General features: G+C 36.8%; 1 protein-coding gene across 4 annotated transcripts in view; it reads right to left on the minus strand.

Moving 5' to 3' along the window:
• ARHGEF4 (Rho guanine nucleotide exchange factor 4) overlaps nucleotides 1-19,419 on the minus strand; it is a 180,322-nt gene that overhangs the window by 33,099 nt on the left and 127,804 nt on the right. For all 4 annotated transcript variants that reach the window (XM_034439791.3, XM_034439789.3, XM_087872759.1 and 1 more), the window contains one exon: nucleotides 477-610. In XM_034439791.3, coding sequence (XP_034295682.2) covers nucleotides 477-610 — 134 coding nt within the window. The remainder of the gene's footprint in view (nucleotides 1-476; nucleotides 611-19,419) is intronic.

Raw genomic sequence — 19,419 nt, forward strand, 5'->3', positions numbered from 1 at the left:
GGTCTTTCACTCCACGTTCCGAAAAGTTAAAAACAGATCAAATCAAAAATTGTTCATGTCACTTCCACCAATCATGAGATATGTTCCTGCAATTCTTCAAAATATAAGGAATCCATATGTGGCCCTTGACTCCTTTGAACTTAACTTCTTGATCTAAATGGATGATACTGCATTATTAAAAGGACTGCTTTATAATTGTTGACATGGGCGCACTGGCAGGTTTAGACATTTATTGCTTTAACAGTGTGGAACCCTTCTCTCCCGGGAAGAGTTTTAAGCATTGTTACTAAGTATTTTCTTTTTGAAGTGTTAATGATATGGATGTTTAAATCTGCTTTCAATTTCATAAGGATATTGGTCTATACTTTTAAGCTGCAATTTTAAGTCCTGCCATGAGAAGAGATAAATGTGTTATTAGAAAATGCACTTAATATTAAATGTGTTTTATTTGTCTTAGTTACTAAGAGCTGCAGTACCTCATTAATAGCAAGTTGTTCTCCTCCACCACCTGGGTGGCCATAACGATGACTTGAACTTCGGAAATCTTCATATAAATCCTCTTCACTCCCAATGTCATCACTGTTTTTTTCTAGTGATCCATCAGCAATTACTAAAATGACAAATACAAACATATATATAGGCATATTTGTTTAAGAATGTTGGCTAAATCAGGATGGAAATATTGTGATTAATGCATTGAAGTCATGAACTATACATAATCAGTCTATACATATTTAAAGTTTAATTAAATAAACAAACAGAGATATAATTTTAGGGCTATGAAATGCTTTAGATATGAAGGCAAAAATGTTTCAAAGCATGTGCTCTGTCACAGTAGAATCCCAGAAGAAGACACCATTGTCTTCAGGAGTTACAGAATCCAGCATGTTTCCCTGTCAATAATTTATAAATAATATAATAGAACTATTTAACAGAGGTCTGGTGAGGAAAGTGCATTACCTAGTACTCCTTAAAAAAGAATAAAAATGTGGAATCTATTATACCATATTATGCATCTTCTTATAATAAATTAATTTCTTCTAAGGGTACTTCTGCTTCAGCAACATTTCACCCCAATCCCACATATAACAGCTTGAAACCAGACATAATTATATTCCCATCTGCCAATCTCAAAATGCAGAGATTGTTCAACATCCTGAACAATCAGTGATAATCTCTCCCCCCCAACACCACCATCCCGACCAATAACAGAAATAAGATCTATTTCTGATTGGAAAAATATCCTATTATAAAATAAACTGCAATTGAACTTCTCCTTTATCTATATTTCAGCATATGTGTCAGTGTGCAATCAGGTGATTTGTAAAAAAAATATATTAAGAAGTTGTTATAGAAAAATAGAATAACAGAGTTGGAAGGGACCTTGGAGGTCTTCCAGTCAAAGCTCCTGCTTAGGCAAGAAATCCTACACCACTTCAGACAAATGGTTATCTAATCTCTTCTTAAAAACTTCCAGTGTTGGAGCATTTACAACTTCTGGAGGCAAGTTGTTCCACTGATTAATTGTTCTAACTGTCAGGAAATTTCTCCTTAGTTCTAAATTGCTTCTCTCCTTGATTAGTTTCCACCCATTGCTTCTTGTTCTACCCTCAGGTGCTTTGAAGAATAATTTGACTCCTTCTTCTTTGTGGTAACCCCTGAGATATCAGAACACTGTTATCATGTCACCCCTAGTCCTTCTATTCATAAGATTAAACACATCCAGTTCCAGCAACCGTTCTTTATATGTTTTATCCTCGAATTCCCTAATCATCTGTATTGCTCTTCTCTGCACTCTTTCTAGAGTCTCAACATCTTTTTTACATTGTGGCGACCAAAATTGGATGCAGTACTCCAAATGTGGCCTTACCAAGGCATTATAAAATGGTATTAACACTTCACATGATCTTGATTCCCTCTGTTTATGCAGCTTTGGCTTTTTTGGTAGCTGTAGCATGCTACTGGCTCATATTTAAGTGATTGTCCACTAAGACTCCAAGATCCTTCTCACAGTCACCACTATTGAGCAAGGTACCACATATATTTATTTATTTATTTAAAAATTATGTATGGGAGCCATGACGCTCCCAGAATCATCCGTGTGGCCGCATTCTGGACCAATTGATAATAATCATCTGTGTGGCCGCATTCTGGACCAGTTGGAGCCTACGGGTGCTCTTCAAGGAGAGCCCCATGTAGAGAGCATTACAGTAGTCCAGGCGGGAAGTGACGAGGGCATGAGTGACCATGCGCAATGAGTCCCGATCCAGAAGGGACACAACTGAAAGGGAATCAGGCGAACCTGATAGAAAGCCCCCCTGGCCATGGCCATCACATGTTCTTCTAAGGACAGCCGTGCATCCAGGAGGACACCCAAGTTGCGAGCCCTCTCCGTGGGGGCCAACAACTTGCCCCCAATAGTCAGAGATGGCACCAGCTGACTATATCGGGACGCCAGGAGCCACAGCCACTCGGTCTTGGAAGGGTTGAACTTGAGCCTGTTTCTCCCCATCCAGATCCGCACGGCCTCCAGACACCGGGACATCACATCAAGGGCATCATTGGGGTGGTCCGGGGTGGAAATGTACAGCTGAGTGTCATCAGCATACTGATGGAACTTCACCTCGAAACCACAGATGATCTCACCCAGTGGCTTCACATAAATGTTGAATAGAAGGGACGAGAGCACCGACCCTTGCGGCACCCCTCACACAAGGCGCCTCGAGGTTGACCTCTGGCCCCCTGTCAACACAAACTGCGATCAGTCAGAGAGAAAGGAGGAGAACCACCACAACACGGTGCCCCCCACCCCTAACCCCTCCAACCAGCAGCATGATACCATGGTCGATGGTATCAAAAGCCACTGAGAGATCTAATAGGACTAGGACCGAGGAACAACCCCTGTCCCGAGCCCTCCAGAGATCATCAACCAATGTGACCAATGCCATTTCCGTGCTGTACCTAGGTCTGAAACATGACTGGAACGGATCAAGATAGACCGCTTCATCCAGGTAATGGGGGAACTGTGGGGCCACCACACTCTTAACAACCTTCGCCACAAAGCGGAGGTTGGAGACTGGATGATATTTTGCTAAAATAGACGGCATGAAACATATGAAGAGTATTAAGGCACATGAAACTGTATCAGGTTTGGCTCTGTCCACTAATCCACTAAGCAATGTTCTCTACCTCAGTGATTTCTGTATATTTAACAGTATTTTGTCAGTTCTTTGCACCCCCAGCTCTGATGGAGAAAAAGTCATTCTAACAAGGTCAGTTACTAAGCCTAGCTATTGAAGCTTTTGAAAAAATAAATGGTTGATGTGGGAGGAATGTCTTCTTAGATCAAAGTATTTCCTTGTGAACTGTTCCCTTTTTCACAGCATGGAATTTTATTGTTTCATCAAATGTTTCATTATTTTTTTCTTTGAAGGGCTGTCTCTGCTTGTTCCATTACTGAGCTCTATAATTTTCAGCTTGAAGACAAATCTCTCCTGCCATTTTTACAGCTTTCTCTCTCTCCGTCTCTTTTGTTGCTGTTCTTGCCCCCCTCTGTTGCTATATGAATTGTACCGGATGAAAATAAAAAGTTATAGTGTGTGCTAAAATCTATTCCATCTATCCTAAGCCGCCTTGCAACCAAATGTGTGTTTGTCAAGCACATATTTGTTTTCTTGGCTTAACTCCTGTTTAGGGGTCAGGGCTCCTTCAGGGCTCCTTCAATCCTACAAAATGTTATTTTACTCTGGATTAGCTGTTAAAGCTTAGTTAAAGAAAGCTGCAGTGGCAGATTTCAGCCAACTGTTCTGCTGCTTCCAGGAACTGCAAAACAGCTGCTCAAATACTGAAAGAAAGAAATAAAAGAAAATTTTCTTTGCAATAATAGAAACAAGGAAGGAATAGAATAGAATAGAATAGAATAGAATAGAATAGAATAGAATAGAATAGAATAGAATAGAATAGAATAGAATAGAATAGAATAGAATAGAATAGAATAGAATCACTAAGTGTTGTATCTTTTTACTCTTGATGAATGTATTTTATTCTGCTTATGTACACTGAGAGCATATATACCTAAGACAAATTCCTTGTGGATAGGAATAGAATAGAATAGAATAGAATAGAATAGAATAGAATAGAATAGAATAGAATAGAATAGAATAGAATAGAATAGAATAGAATAGAATAGAATTCTTGGTTGGCCAAGTGTGATTGGACACAAAAGGAATTTGTCTTAGGTGTATATGCTCTCAGTGTACATAAGGAGAATAAAATACATTCATCAAGAGTAAAAAGATACAACACTTAGTGATAGTCAAGATTACTAATAAGCTATCAAATCATACTAGGAAACAAATAAAAATATAATTGAAAGATTATAGTAATAAAAAGAATAACAGTAATACAGTCTTAGTAAATTATTTGACAATTTTCTTGGAATTAGTTGTTAAGCAGAGTGATGGAAGAGAAAAAGTAAGAGAGACAGAGAAAGACATTTTATGCTCTAAACCTGGACGCAGGAAAAAAGGTTGACAAGGCTTAAGCCATTCCATTCCAATCACATTTTTATACAAGTTACATCCCACCTCTCTGATCAAGAACACTTAAGATGGATCCAATTTTTTTAAAAAAGCATAAAACAATTATGTCATTAAAGTTGCTAAAGCCACTATTAAAATTAAACTAGAAAGACCTGGCTGAATATTTAATTCTTTTTCTAAACAGAAATCCAAAAGAAGTGCTTTACCTAGCTTTGAATCAACACCCACTCCCATGTTTAAAAAATAATGGATTTCTGAAAAAGACAATATTTTTAAGACAGCCTGGCCTGCTTATCTTAATGCTAAAATAGCTTTACATCAAAAGAGGTAATTCCTCTGATAATCACATCCTAAATAATTTAGAACTGTAATGCTACAATTGTGTCCGGGGAATAAATGGCAATCAGTGCAAGGTTTTGAGATGGCCATAATACACCCCAGTATTTGGGATAATCAGAAACCTAACTGGTGCTTCTTGTATCAGCTGAAGTTTTTGGCTATGCCTTAAAGGTGGCCACACAGAGAACCCATTGTAGTACACCATCTGGAATATAACTGAAGCATCTTTAATTGTTAACAGGTTTAAGACTTCAGGAATGGTTGCAGTACCTGTACTACAGTAGATATATTTGTGCAAATGTATTTCTTGCCATTGATGTCCTTAGGAATCCAGAAACAGCTGGAGTTAAAGAGTACTTTCAGATTGCGGATACAATTTCCCCAAAGAGCTACTGCAATCAAATGGACTTAAGCAGAAACACTGACACAAAGGGGATGGCAATCCAAGATAAGTAATGCATTTGACAATAAGTGGTGACAATCAGGCTACTTACATCCATGAATTTTGGAAGAGTTTGTGGTTGTTACTTTAATGGCCCTTTCTATATAATGTTGTAAGTTATTCAGAATCACCTTGCAGCGAAATGGGCCGAGAAATAATTGCAAATGAGCATAGTCCCAGAAGAATGGAAAAGATTAAACACTATTTCTATCTTCAAAGGAAAAAAAAAGACCTGGGTAACTTCAGGCCAGTCAACTTGTCATCAGTACTGACCAAAACAGTGGAACAAAATGTAATCATTATGTGCTTATTTAGAAACCAATGCCTGCTTAGTAGAAACTAGCATAGTTTTATCAATAACAAGTCAAACCAAACTAACACAATCTACTTTTTTATATGGTGGCTAGTTCATATGACACAGTGTACACTGGCTTCAGCAAAGCTTCAACAAAGTCTTAATAATATGAAGATATTCATGAGCATTTTGAAGAACTGGAACAATATGGTAGAAATTAATCAGATGAATTTCAGCAGAGAAAAGTACAAAGTCCTATAGATCAGTAAGAAAAATTAAATGCATGAATATGGGCTGGCAGGACTCAGACTGGGCAGCAATAGGTACACAAGGTGATGAAGCTGCAATACATGCACATACATGAGCAATGTGATAAAACTGCCAAACAAGCAAACACAATCCAAGTTTGTGTCAACGGAAGTACATAGCATCAAGATCAAGTTAATTCCGTTTCTTTCTATACTGCTTTAGTCAGAACATATTTATAATATTGCACCCAGTTCTGCTATTTAGAAAGAATGATGACAAACTACAGTGTGTCCAAAGAAGTGCAACCAAAAGAAAAGGCACATGGAAGGGAAAAAATACTATGAGGAACTGTTGGGGGTATTGAGTATATTTAGCTTCAAGAAGATAAGATTGTGGAGAGACATGATAGCTGTTTTCAAGTATCTACAGAGCTGTTATGAAGAGGGTGGAGAAGAACTGTTCAGAATTGTAATGCAAAGAATGTTCAGATTTAATTGCCATGATAAAGCTGTTTTGATGATAATCAAAAGGATCTACTTTGGACCTACCCGTATTTTTCGGACTATAAGACGCACCTTTTTCCCCCCTAAAAGGGGGTGAAAATTTAGGTGCGTCTTATACATCGAATGTAGCCCCGCCCACCCACTTTGGCCTCTGCCTCCCAGCAGTTTACCTCCTTGCAGCAAGCAGCAAGAAGAAACAGCTTGTTTCAGCTTCAGCACAGCCTTATTAGCACAAGTTGATTGGATCAGCTGTTTTGCGTGGACCTCTGCTGCTTGCTGCAAAGAGGTAAATTGCTGGGAGCAGATTTTTTTTCTTGTGCTAATCAAGCTATGCTGAAAACGAAAATGAAAGTAAAGCAGGCTGTTTGCTGCAACGTCGCAAAATTAGGCAGAGGCAGAGGGAGATTTCTTTTTCTTCTTTTTCTTCACCAAAAAAGGTAGGTGCAAACAATGGAAATTTAGGGCAAAAGAGGAGAGTTCAAGATTTTAAAACACAAAAGAAAAAAAGGAGAAAGAAAAAGGACAAAAATAAAAATGGGAAAGGAGAAAAAGAAATGAAAGAGAAAGATGTTATACATATTTAGAATTGAAATATGAATAGTAGTAAGAAATAAATGGGAAATCATGATTGTAAAAATGAAATGAATAATAATTGGAATTTTTGTCTTTGTATTTTTGAAATCTAGACAATGATAAGTTTTTATTCTTTTATTTTTTTTTATAAATATGAATAAGTATAAACTGTAACAATTGAAATAACTTTAATGGTATATGGTGGTGAAAGTAAAAAGAATTAAATTGTAGCTTGGATAACAGCTAGAGCATTTTTAAATTTAATTAGGGAAATTGTAATGATTGAAATATTTTTAATTATATATTGTGATGAAAGTAGAAATGATTAAGTTTTGATTTGGAAGATTATATGGGCAAAACTATTTGGGTTATTGGGAGAGTTTAAGATGTGAAAATGAGTAACATAAGAGGAAAGCTGTATTTAACTAGGGAATTGTAATAATTGAGATATTATTAATTGTACATTGTATTGAAAACAGAAATGGTTAAGTTGTGGTTTGGAGGAATATATGGGGGAAATTATTTGGTTTATTATTATTGGTAAATATAATTAATTGATTTGTAAGAAATTGGATTGCATGGAAATAATTGATGTTCATATTGATTAATATACAAAAAAAGATAGTTATATAACTAATTGATTTATATTAAAATGTTGAATTTGTATTAAACAATTGTAATATTACATAATTAACCAATGTGAGGATGGATATAAAAATAGATGACAATGGGAAGGGTATAATATAAAATAGAAGAGAAAAATTGAATTTGATTAAGATTAGAGATGAGGATGAAGGGTAATATTGGTTTTTTAAAAAATAGATGAGGGGTAAATATGGCAAAAAGGAAATATAGAAATTGTAAATTTAATTGAAATGACTAAACACTGTTTAAATTTGTGAACCGGCCAATACTCTGTTCAAAGAAAATACATTGTATGTTTGTATGTGTGTTTGTCTAAAAATAAAAAAAACTTTTTATAAAAAAAAAAACAAAAAAGGTAGGTGCGTCTTATACTCCGGTGCGTCTTATATATACTCTGAAAAATACGGTAAATACAGGCATTATTCATTCTATTTCTATTTTACACTGTATGCATAAGTCAGTACAGTTGATGTTGGAGAAGAAATCTATGTAATTTCATAGTTTTATCAGGAATACATTAGTTTCTGTGGGAGTCTCTGTGACTTGATCTTCCTAGAGATACATTGAAGAAAAGCCCTCAACACAGAAATCAGACAAGCTAATAATGATCAGAGTCTCATATAAATTCTCCAGGGTCACTCTAAATGTTAAGGTATCTGATCAATTGCTTCTTTATGCATTTCAAAACATTTCTAGATATATAAAATTAGAAAAATGAAAGGTTATCTCCAGTTTTATCTGCAGTGGTGAAATCCTCCAAGGTTTGCCACTGGTTTGCTGAGTGTATATGTGCGGTATGCACCAAACATGCACTTCGCACGAAAAAAGGAGGCTTAAGAAGGTAAGTAAAATAGCAAGGGGGGAAACAGCTGTGCCGCACAATTTAGATTCACTAGAAAGCAGGATTTCCTGCTTTCTAGCAAATATAAATCGTGCGGCACAGCTGATCATTGGAAATACCGGTTCAGACGAACTGGTAGCATTTTTTTACTACCAGTTCTCCCGAACCGGTAATTTTTATTACTAACGGTTCTCCCGAACCGGTGAGAACTGGTAGCATTTAACCCCTGATTATCAGCCTAGAAGGCAAATAGCAACTAAAACAGGAGGCCATTTCTAGTAGGGACCAGATTTAACTTCCCCTGTACTTTAGCTGTTTATCCTCCTAGGCTATATTATACATAGCTATATACACACAATTAGGTTGAATGGTGATTTCTAAGCCTTTTTTTTCTCTTTCACAAACCCATAATGTCCTTTTTCTCTGGACTGACTGTACACATTAGCTAAAGAGGCTTCTTCTTAGAGTAGAGATATTTGGATACTGAGAACTATCTCAAGGTTTACACCATATCTCCATCAGGGATTAAAAATAATTTCATCATAGAATGAAACTTACAAAGAACAAATAAATATTGATGTTTTGCATTTACTAAACAATAAGTTGAATGAATGAAGTCTGGCTAGCATTTGTTCCTCCTCAGAAAAGGAATACATTCTTGTAATCTGAATTTTATTTTTATTTTTATTTTATTTCATCAAATTTATATACCGCCCTACTTCCGAAGGACTCAGGGCGGTGAACAGCCAAAAAATAAAACACATAAATTACAAAATTTAAAAAACAGTATAAAACCACATTAGATAATTTGGCCCGGGACAAATTAAAACACCCCCAATATTTAAGACAAATTTACAATTTACAATTTAAAAAGTTAAAAAGGGAAAAGTTAGGCCAGGGCAGCCTGTTGAAATAAAAAAAGTCTTGAGGGCGCGGCGAAAGGTGCGTAGATCCAGGATCCGCCGTATCTCCGGGGGAGCTCATTCCAGACAGCAGGTGCCCCCACAGAGAAGGCTCTCCCCCTGGGGGCCGCCAGTAGACACTGTTTGGCCGACGGCACCGGGAGGAGCCCCTCTCTATGAGACCGTACTGGCCGGTGAGAAACTCCTGGTGGCAGCAGCTGGTCCTGTAAATATCCAGGTCCTAAGCCATGGAGCGCTTTAAAGGTGGTAACCAAAACCTTGAAGCGCACCCGGAAGACCACCAGGAGCCAGTGCAGTGCAGCTCGTGCAGGAGAGGTGTTACATGGGAACGCCACATCGCTTCCATAACCACCCGTGCAGCCACACTCTGCACCAGTTGGAGCCTCCGGGTGCTCTTCAAGAGGAACCCCATGTAGAGAGCATTGCAGTAGTCCAGGCGGGAAGTGACGAGGGCATGAGTGACCGTGCGTAAGGAGTCCCGATCTAGAAAGGGACGCAACTGCGAATCAGGCGAACCTGATGAAAAGTCCTCCCGGTCACAGCCGTCAAGTGCTCTTCTAAAGACAGGAGGAATCCACTCCGTGAATCCAGGAGGACACCCAAGTTGCGAGTCCTCTCCGTGGGGGGTAATGACTCGCCCCCAATAGTCAGTGATGGCACCAACTGACTATATTGGGACGCCGATATAACAGAAGTTCACCTGTTATATGTTTAATAACCTCCGTAGCATTGTCCCATCTAAGTTTAGTGTCCTACTGATATTACTAATCATATTCACATTCATGTATATTCAAGTTCTCCCATACTTTGGTTGCCTGTACACAAACTCTCCTAGGTGTTTTAAAAGCATTTCTTCCAGATCTTTTTTATTCTACAGTTTATTTACTACAGAGGTAAATGCTTTATGAATTTTTTATCTGCATACATGATAACAAAAATGCAATGAGAACATGTATGTCTCTGTAACAAATTTACTTTTGTACAACTGGAAGTATTTGCACCTATAATGTTGTTTACCAACATATGTTGGGGGGAAGCAAAAAAAAAAGAAGCTAAGACATAGGATGTGAAAGCCCAACATATGTCCTATCAGTTGATGAATGAAAAAATAGTATTTATATTATGATAGCACAGTTCTCTAGAACAAGCAACAGGATGTGGCGCAGACTGCACATTGTACTCACAATGTTCATTGGAATAAATAGCATTAAAAAATCACACGAAATGGGATACTTGTAATGAAAACAAGACAGCAAAGAAGTATAGATTTAAGACTTACGATCTGTCTACTTCCTTTGCCCAGCAGGGTGTTCTATCATTAAAAAAGAGAAAATTTAAGGCTTTTTTTCTTCATTATTTTCACAGTGTCTGATTCTCTTTCCTGCAGAAACGTTGATGGCAATTATCAAAGTGTACTAGAGTTACAACATAATTCTCCACTTGTTATACTTCATTTTAAAAAATAAAGTCACAGCTATTTAGAACAGCAAGTATTGCTTTAGGCTAAAGCTCTTAGCCAACTGCAATTTGTCAGCCAATGTATTTTGAACATTGTAAATTTTCATCAGTATTTATTTTTCATTTAGATGTATATGACCCACTACATTCTCAAAACAATTCTGGGTAGCAAAGTGTGTGTGTGTGTGTGTGTGTGTGTGTGTGTGTGTGTAAAAACCCTATATGTGTATAACCATTGAAGTATACAACCTACAATCCAATAAATGGCAGCTGAGAATTTTTTAAAAAATCAAAAAATAGTATCAAACCAACAGAAGTTCACTAATAGCATATAATAATTTCTTTTTTAAAAAAAAAGCTCTTTGAGAATATTATTCCAATGGTCACACACTGCATGAGTTCAGTGGTGGGTTCATCTCGGATCGGGCAAACTGGTAGCGGCGGAGGTGGGAGGTTCCGCCCACCCGCCCAGACACTTCTGTGCATGCGCAGAACTGTCGCGCACTAGCGCCCACGAGCGAACCGGTAGCGACGGGTTTTGAAACCCGCCCCTGCATGAGTTCTCAAATAGATCCATACAAATCAGTCAAGGAAAAGAAGCACAATTGTGGTTTCTCAAAGTTTGAAAAGATGCAGTGCTTTTCTACTTTACATACAATAAAAATAAAATAACTCAAAATCAATGAAATGACAGAACTGAATACAAAATGAACAGCTGACCAGAGTAAGAAGGAAAAAACATGTTTGGGGAAAAATATTAACAGGAAACTTGTTCATTCCACAGAACCTTTTATAAAGAAGCCCTGCACTCATATGAAATAGGAACATAAACAAAATCAAAGGATATGAAAGTCTTTTTTATAGAATGTTGATCATAGTGACACCATTCACAGACAACTATATTAGTAAATCAGTTTCCCATAACCGAATACTCTTCAGATGGGCTGAAATTAGAATTCAGACTTCTGAACCAGCCCCAAACTACAAAACACTGCAGTACGCAGTTGCCTTGATAGCATGTTGAAAGAGCTACCACTATCATCAAACCAGGCCCGGGGTAAAATTCACTTACCTTCTCTACCGGTTTGCCAATGTGCGCGTGCTGTCATCTGTGCATGCGCAAAGCCTTCTGTGCATGCGCAGAGGCTTAAAATGTCACAAAAAAACAACATGGCATTCACAGGGGTGGGCAGAGCCTCCGGCAGCCGCCACTACCAGTTCTCCTGAGCTGGATAGAACAGGATGAATTTCACCCCTGCATCAAAAAGTGAAACTACTCTATTTCTTCCCTTCAGTGTGCCAGGCATTACCTATGTTTATTTTTGGGTTTGATTTCTTTACGTCTTTGAATAGCATTAATAATCCAAGAAGTGTGTCACTTTTACTCATCTATCAAAGGCCCAATCATCTCCTGGGCAAAGATGCTGTCAGTTCTTATTGTGTTGAAGCTAGTGACACCAAGAGAAAATGCTAGCTGCTGTTTTTGTTTATTAAAGTTCAGAAGTTCCTAAGGGGAAGTAAACAGCAATGTCTTCTTTCTCAAAGCATAAAGATCCTTAAAATGGAAACCCAGTGTATTATCTATTCCCTTTTGCTCCCATTCCACTTGAAAGGAGACATAAGTAAATTTACTGCCCAACATTTTTCATCCTAAAATACTTTTTTAAAAAAAGTGGCAATGATGATGATGATGATGATGATGATGATGATGATGATGATAATACATAACACCCCAAACTTAACCACTGTCAATAGGAAAGACATAAAGGATAGCAAAGGTGGCGAATGTCACTATGGAACAAACCATAATAATGGTCATTGTTACCCAACTACTAACTAGTACAGGTAGACTATGCTACCTGTACTACAAGCCAGGTAGCACAGTCTTCATACTGGCATCAAACCAATGTTGTGAAATATTAGTAGAACTGTACTGTAATAGTCATGTATTACTGTAAGATTGATGAAAAGTACCCAATTAGTCCATTTGCAGCAGAAAAAACAACTTTAAAAAGTAAAAATATCTATTGTATGATATGATAAAAACAGTATTTTATGCCATATTAAACAGGTATCCTAAAGACTGTCTGTTTGTAATAGCAATTCTATTATGACAGCTAGTGAACTGCCCTGTCTTAGATTGGCTGAAACTTGACAAAAGTCTTGCTATTCTAATGTCCTTGGATATGGGATATAGAGAAATAGAGACGATGCCAAAAAAAGGTTCCAAGCTGTCATGCATTTGCATGGAGGGGAAAAAATTCAAATATTTGTTTCTGCTAATTGTAAATATCTGACTATTAGAAGATGAAACTACAAAAAGAAAGAAATGACTATGCAGATTCAAGAACGCTAACTTGAAAAATTCCTCCTGGTTTGTTTTTTTAAAATATCTGATTAGGTCATAATTTAGCTAAAATTAAGTCTGTTGGTCCAGTAACCACCTGCCCATTATCAGATGGCCTGGGGAACCCAGATTGGGATGGAGCCCATCAAGTTGCTCATTTGACTATAGGTGGTCACCAGGGAGTTGGGGGGTTATTCTTTTTTTATATTGGGTTTTTACTGTTTTTAAGCCTCCCAGTGTCACTGTGAGTGAGTGGGTGGCCATATAAATCTTCCAAATAAATAAATAAATAGGAAGAGGTGGAAGATACACAAGCTTAGGTTTTGGTTAGGTTTTAGAGAGTGCACTTATGCAGGAAACAGCAGCACTTTCCCAGCTGATTTCTGTTGCTGTTATTAAAATTATAACATTAACAGATGTCATCAAAGGTCTCTCGTGTTGCATCTGTTTCCAGAAAAATGATGAATTTCTAAACAAAAACAAAAACAAACATAAGAGTCCAATACATGATGTTTAACTTTGTTTTCAACAGTTGTCAACCCTAAGGGAACTCGGTTAATCTGTCAAAACATCTCAAGTAAAATTTCAATCTATCATCATTCTTTCATGTTACTTTAGGAGGGAGAGAACAGAAATTAAGACTGGGGCTTTAAAATATTATTGTTTTCATTTCAAACTGGCTATCTACTGTATATCTTGGAAATATTGGAGCATAAAGTGTTTCTAAAATCTAAGTCTGAGCAATTTGCAGACTGATTTTTGAATTCATCTGAAAAGACATCTCTCTGCACTCATGGATGATCTGGCCTACAATTAAGTAGGTTACTCTCTGTTCCATATACTTTTGCATGAAAGAAGCACTACAAATGATGTCTGTGGAGATTCTCAGTCATCCAGGTCTATTTATGGGAGTTCTGCCTGGAATCCCCATGCCTGGAATACATAAAACGCTGTGACAGCAAAACTTTCTGTGATCCAATCCAAAAATGCTCAAGGGGCAAAATAAAATTAATTTCTCCTTGAATATGTTCATCGTTATGCCCAGAAATATCAGACATGATGCTTCAGTATATTAAGATTCCCTACTTTTAAAAAAAAAGAGGCTTTGCTATTGGGTAATATATCATTTTTAAATAATCTCATGGAAGTTGAGGGGGAACTTTGATCTCTTCACCTCATATTGTAAGCAGTGACTTGCTATAGTAGCTTGTTTTCTTCCTCAAAGCCATAGTTATGCAAGGCCACTTCTACGAGAAAAGTATTAGATGAGGAAGATACAACTTGTCTTTTCTTGCTAATCTCTGATATTCTATTAAAAAGCTCCAGGAGCATTTTTTACTAAATTGTATCCATGCAGATCACATATTCTCAATAAATAAATTTGTCACTATTGACTTTAATCATCTGCCCAAATTGCTTTTTCTCCTGAAGTGTTTAAGAACAAAAATTATTAGTTGGCCTTATCCTTTGATTAGGCACAACTCTTACCACTACTTATCTGTCTCTATTAAATCCATCATTAGTTCATCTTTTGGGAGGACTCTCATTTGCTTTTTTTAAAATTGTGTAAATCCATACTAGAACTACCACACTACATACTTTTGCCCTCCTCTTTCCATTTCTAAAGTAACCTGGTGTTCAGGTTCAACTCTCATTATCCCCAACCATCTGGAGGAAACTGGATTGCTAGAACACCGCTTTGGTGAGTAAGGCTGCAGACTTAACCACATTTATTCCTCACTGATCTAAAAGGCCTTTTTTATGATGAAGATTAAGTTGAGGGGTCCTTGATACTCTCTGAGTGTTATTGTTTTCTTGCAGATGTTTCATTACCCGAACGAAGTAACTTCTTCAGCATTGATGATGTTACCTAGTTTGGTAATGAAACATCTGCAAGAAAACCACCACACTCCGAGAACACCAAGGAAGGATCCCTCACTGCAATCCTAAACTACAAATATTCTTCTTTATGGAAGATTAAGTTGTATTAGACTGAGTGGAATAAGCATCCACCTTGCTTATTGCACATTACTGAACAAGTAGAATTTCTGTAGTACATAAGACATAATTCACTGAACAATTAAGCAGCTGAAAGGAATTTCTTTTAACAAAGTGCACATAAAAAGTTCATTATCGCATCTAAGAAATGGAATCTAAATGTCAGATGGGTGGGGGTGGGAGGGATGTAGAGTGATTTGTTTCAGGCAATGATTTAACACTGTGTGTTAAATGTTCATGAAGGATATGCAGCTCCTGGAATGCAGGGATGTAGGGCTTTTTTTTAAAAAAAATCCACACAACATATTGATTTAATAGTCATGAGGCAGCTCACATTCATTAGAATGCAGGTTCTTAAACAGCAAGAACAGAAAGGCAGACATATTAGTACAGCAAGAATTACAATCTTGCTAAAAGTCTGACTTTTTCAGCAGCAGTTTTAGAAAGCCTTTAGATTGGAGAAAAGAAAAGTTTCAGCTGACAAAATTAATTGGAGCTAGCAGAACAAAAGGCATAACTGAATTGTACCTATGATAGAAGTTTTAAAAAATCAGCAAGTTCTGCTACAATAAGGTGACCTGGATTTATGGATAAAAAAACTAAAATTTCTTTTGAGTTGAATCAACTCCTTGTGACTTTATAGTCCAGCCATGTTGTTTCCTTGGTAACAATAAGAAAGTGATTTGTCAGTGTCTTCTGTAATCTTTTCTTCAATTTCTTAATCTACCCTACCAGATCCAACTTTGGAGAGTAATCAAAGTCACTTAGATATTGAAACTAACATGACTTTGTATTCTGATATTAAGGAAGAATAGCTAACCCATTTCATTACAACTATGAAATGCTGATCAACTAAGAAAAGTCAGTATGAAATGAAGGCAAACATAGATGTCCCAGGATAACGTTGCAGGATTTCAGTCTGGGTCAATCACCGGGACTAGAGGTTTAGTCTTCTGAGCTTTGACACATTCCGGTGAGAGAGCAGTTCCCTGAGGGTGGGTTCCACTACAAGTCCAAAAGCTCGAAAGGTTACACCTCTAGTCCCAGTGACTGTCCCAATGACTGTCCCAGTGACTGTCCCAGATTGGATCCCACATCAGTATGAAATGTTAACAAATTATGATGGATTACTGTTGTACACTGGAGAGTTTTGCTATATAAATGAAAAAGAAGAGCAGTTTAAAGCATGTTCTAATTCTCTATTTTAAATGATTTTCAATGACCATGTGCTCGTTTCATGAACGCATATATTGCATTTTTATTTATAATATAATAACTGATTTTATACAACTGCATAAATACAGAGTGGATGATTAGGAGACTCTATACCACCCATTAATATCCATAATGTTAATATGTATGCCAATTCTACATGTAATTTTACAGACTTTATTTAAAGATAATACCCGCAGGGGTCATAACTTAATAGAACCATATCCAATATTAGTCAATAGGAATTCTGTTCATGCAATTGAAATAGCTGCATTAAACTCACCAAATTTGCTCTATATAGTCCCCTGCAGATGACAAAGATACATACATACATACATACTACACTATTCCCTTTCAAGGTAAGCATGTTAAACAACATACAAAAATGATCAATAAACGAATAAATTGGAGGCAGTAGGTAAAAGGAAAGAAAAGGAAATCTAACACTAGTTTACATCAATACCATTATACTCTTCCAATTATTTCTGCTGTTGCAAATCATTCTTACTCATATCTTGTCCATACACCAATTCATATACTGCCTTTTATTCTTTAGTGGCTTTTTTTTACTCTTTCTAATGACCTCATCAACTGTATCCAGAAACAACTTTTTTGGTTAGATAAACAAATTACATCCATTTTACCAGTTACAAATAAAATTTTGACAGCTTTAATTATTTTTCTTCAATTGTTCATGGACTCTAACATTTATGGCATTCATTTAAATTCCAAATTTACAAAAATATAGAGATAGTCCTTAACTTACAACAGTTCATTCAATGACCTTTTGAAGTTGCAATGACACCAAAAAAAAGTGACTTATGACTGTTTTTTCACACTTATGACCATTGCAGCATCTTCATGGTTATGTGATCAAAATTCAGACCCTTGGCAACTAACTCATATTTATGATGGTTGCAGTGTTATGGGGTTGAGTGATAACCTTGTGTGACCTTCTGATTAGCAAAGTCAATGGAAAAACCAGATTCAATTAACAATCATGTTACTAATTTAACAACTGAAGTGATTCACTTAACAACTGCAGCAAGAAAGCTCGCAAAATGGTGCAAAATTCACTTAACTGCCTCACTTAGCAACAGAAATTTTGAGCTCAATTGTAATTGTTAAGTCGAGGACTACATGTACTATAATTCCCATACAAATGTGCAATGTGAGAGTCCTCCTAGACTCACAACTCATGTTTGATGAGCAAGTGGCAGACATGGCTAAGAGGGCCTTTGCACAGCTTCATTGTATGCACAAGTTGCACCTGTTTCTGGATTGGCAGACCGTGCTCACAGTCATTAATGTCTTAGTCACAACCAGATTAGACTACCACAACGTGCTCTACATAAGGCTGCTCTTGAAGAATATCCAGAAGCTCCATTTGATACATAATGCAGTAACACAGATAGGTATGTGCGTTCCTAGAACAGTGCATGTATACCTCTATGCCAGGGATATCAAACTCGCAACATCACGGCGATGTCACATGACGTATCATGATTTTTTTCCCTTTTGCTAAACCAGGTTTGGGCGTGGCCAGTGTGTGACACGGGCCGCGAGTTCAACAGCCCTGCTCTATGTTATGAAGTGCATTGTTTGCCAGTTTGCTTCCAGTTCAAGGTGCTGCTTTTTATCTTTAAAGCCATTTACGACATGGGACCAGGCTATCTGGGGGAACACCGCACCCCAGTTCTATCAGCCTGTACCATTAGATCTGGCAGAGAAGGCTTACCATCAGTCAGGGACTTGCATTTAGTCGGTTTCAGGAGATGTGCCTTATCTGCCATGGCACCTGCCTTATTCTCTTCCCTGAAAGTAAATTAATCCCATCCCTTTTGATACTCCAGAAGGCCTTGAGGTTATGTTATCATGCCTGGGGTTCCCAGGCAACTGGAGAATTGCTGATTCTTACTCTCTTTTTGTATTTGTTTTTTTTATATTTACTTTTTACAGTGATATTTATATTTTTTATATATATTTGTTGTTTTTATATGTGATTTTATCTGTTTGTTGTGTACCATCCAGAGTCATGTGAGATTGGTGGCTATATACATTTGATTAATAAATAAATTATTAAAAAATGAATACGTTGAATGCATAGTGTGCTCAGCTAACTGCTTCTTTCCTCCAAATCATTCAGAAGTTCATTTTGGGTTTTGAAAGGTCTAACATTTTGGCTAATAAACACATCATTCTCAAAACACAGAAGATTTTTTTACATCCTATTAAAATAATAAATGCTCAGTTTATCCTAAAATAGAATTGTTTCATCCAATAAAAATATCAAGCATCTTTAGCAGCTCTTAAGAGCAATTGAGTTTGAAAATCTTGTCTGAAAATGAAAAGAATCTCAAAGATAATCCCAAGGAATGATCCTCCGTACTGATTGGCATATCTAATCCATACTATGTAACAAGATTGCAGGAAGAAACAAGAACAGGAAATATACCTGTAGATCAAACAGCTCAGGTGATTCAACCCAATAATTTCACCTTGAAAGCAATATAAACTGTTATTTCCATGTTAATATGAGAAACAATAAAGCATAATTAGGAGATTAAATGCTAATTAGAATTTTCATGAACTGCTGCTTTCAGTTTGGAATAACTAGGTGGTCTTCAACAATCCAGCAGCATCGCTGGATAAAGGAACCGTTTACCCAGCCTGACTGGCGTTTCTTCACCTCGGAGAATGAAAACAAACCAAAACAACACAACAAAGCCTTGAAGATCAAGAAGACAAACTGGAAAGCACTTTGTTCTTTAGAGCTACAGTCATAAAAACACTCACCTAAAGCACACAATGTGTAAGCCTTTTATCCTAATGAAATCCTGCTATTGAAATTTGTGGTCATGGTTTATAATTTAATAAGTCGTGTAAATGCAGTCAATTATGGTTTATTCAGCCAGTCATGGATATGCAAAGTACTGATTCATACATCCACTACTTCCGTCACTTAAAAGGAATTTAAATGAATTATATGTCAGGTGACATTAGATGACCTTTTACCTTGCCTAGTAACAAAAATGATTAAAGGATCATCATTT

Source organism: Pantherophis guttatus, chromosome 6 (genome assembly GCF_059756535.1).
Source record: "Pantherophis guttatus breed Tessera chromosome 6, ASM5975653v1, whole genome shotgun sequence".
NCBI lineage: Eukaryota > Metazoa > Chordata > Lepidosauria > Squamata > Colubridae > Pantherophis > Pantherophis guttatus.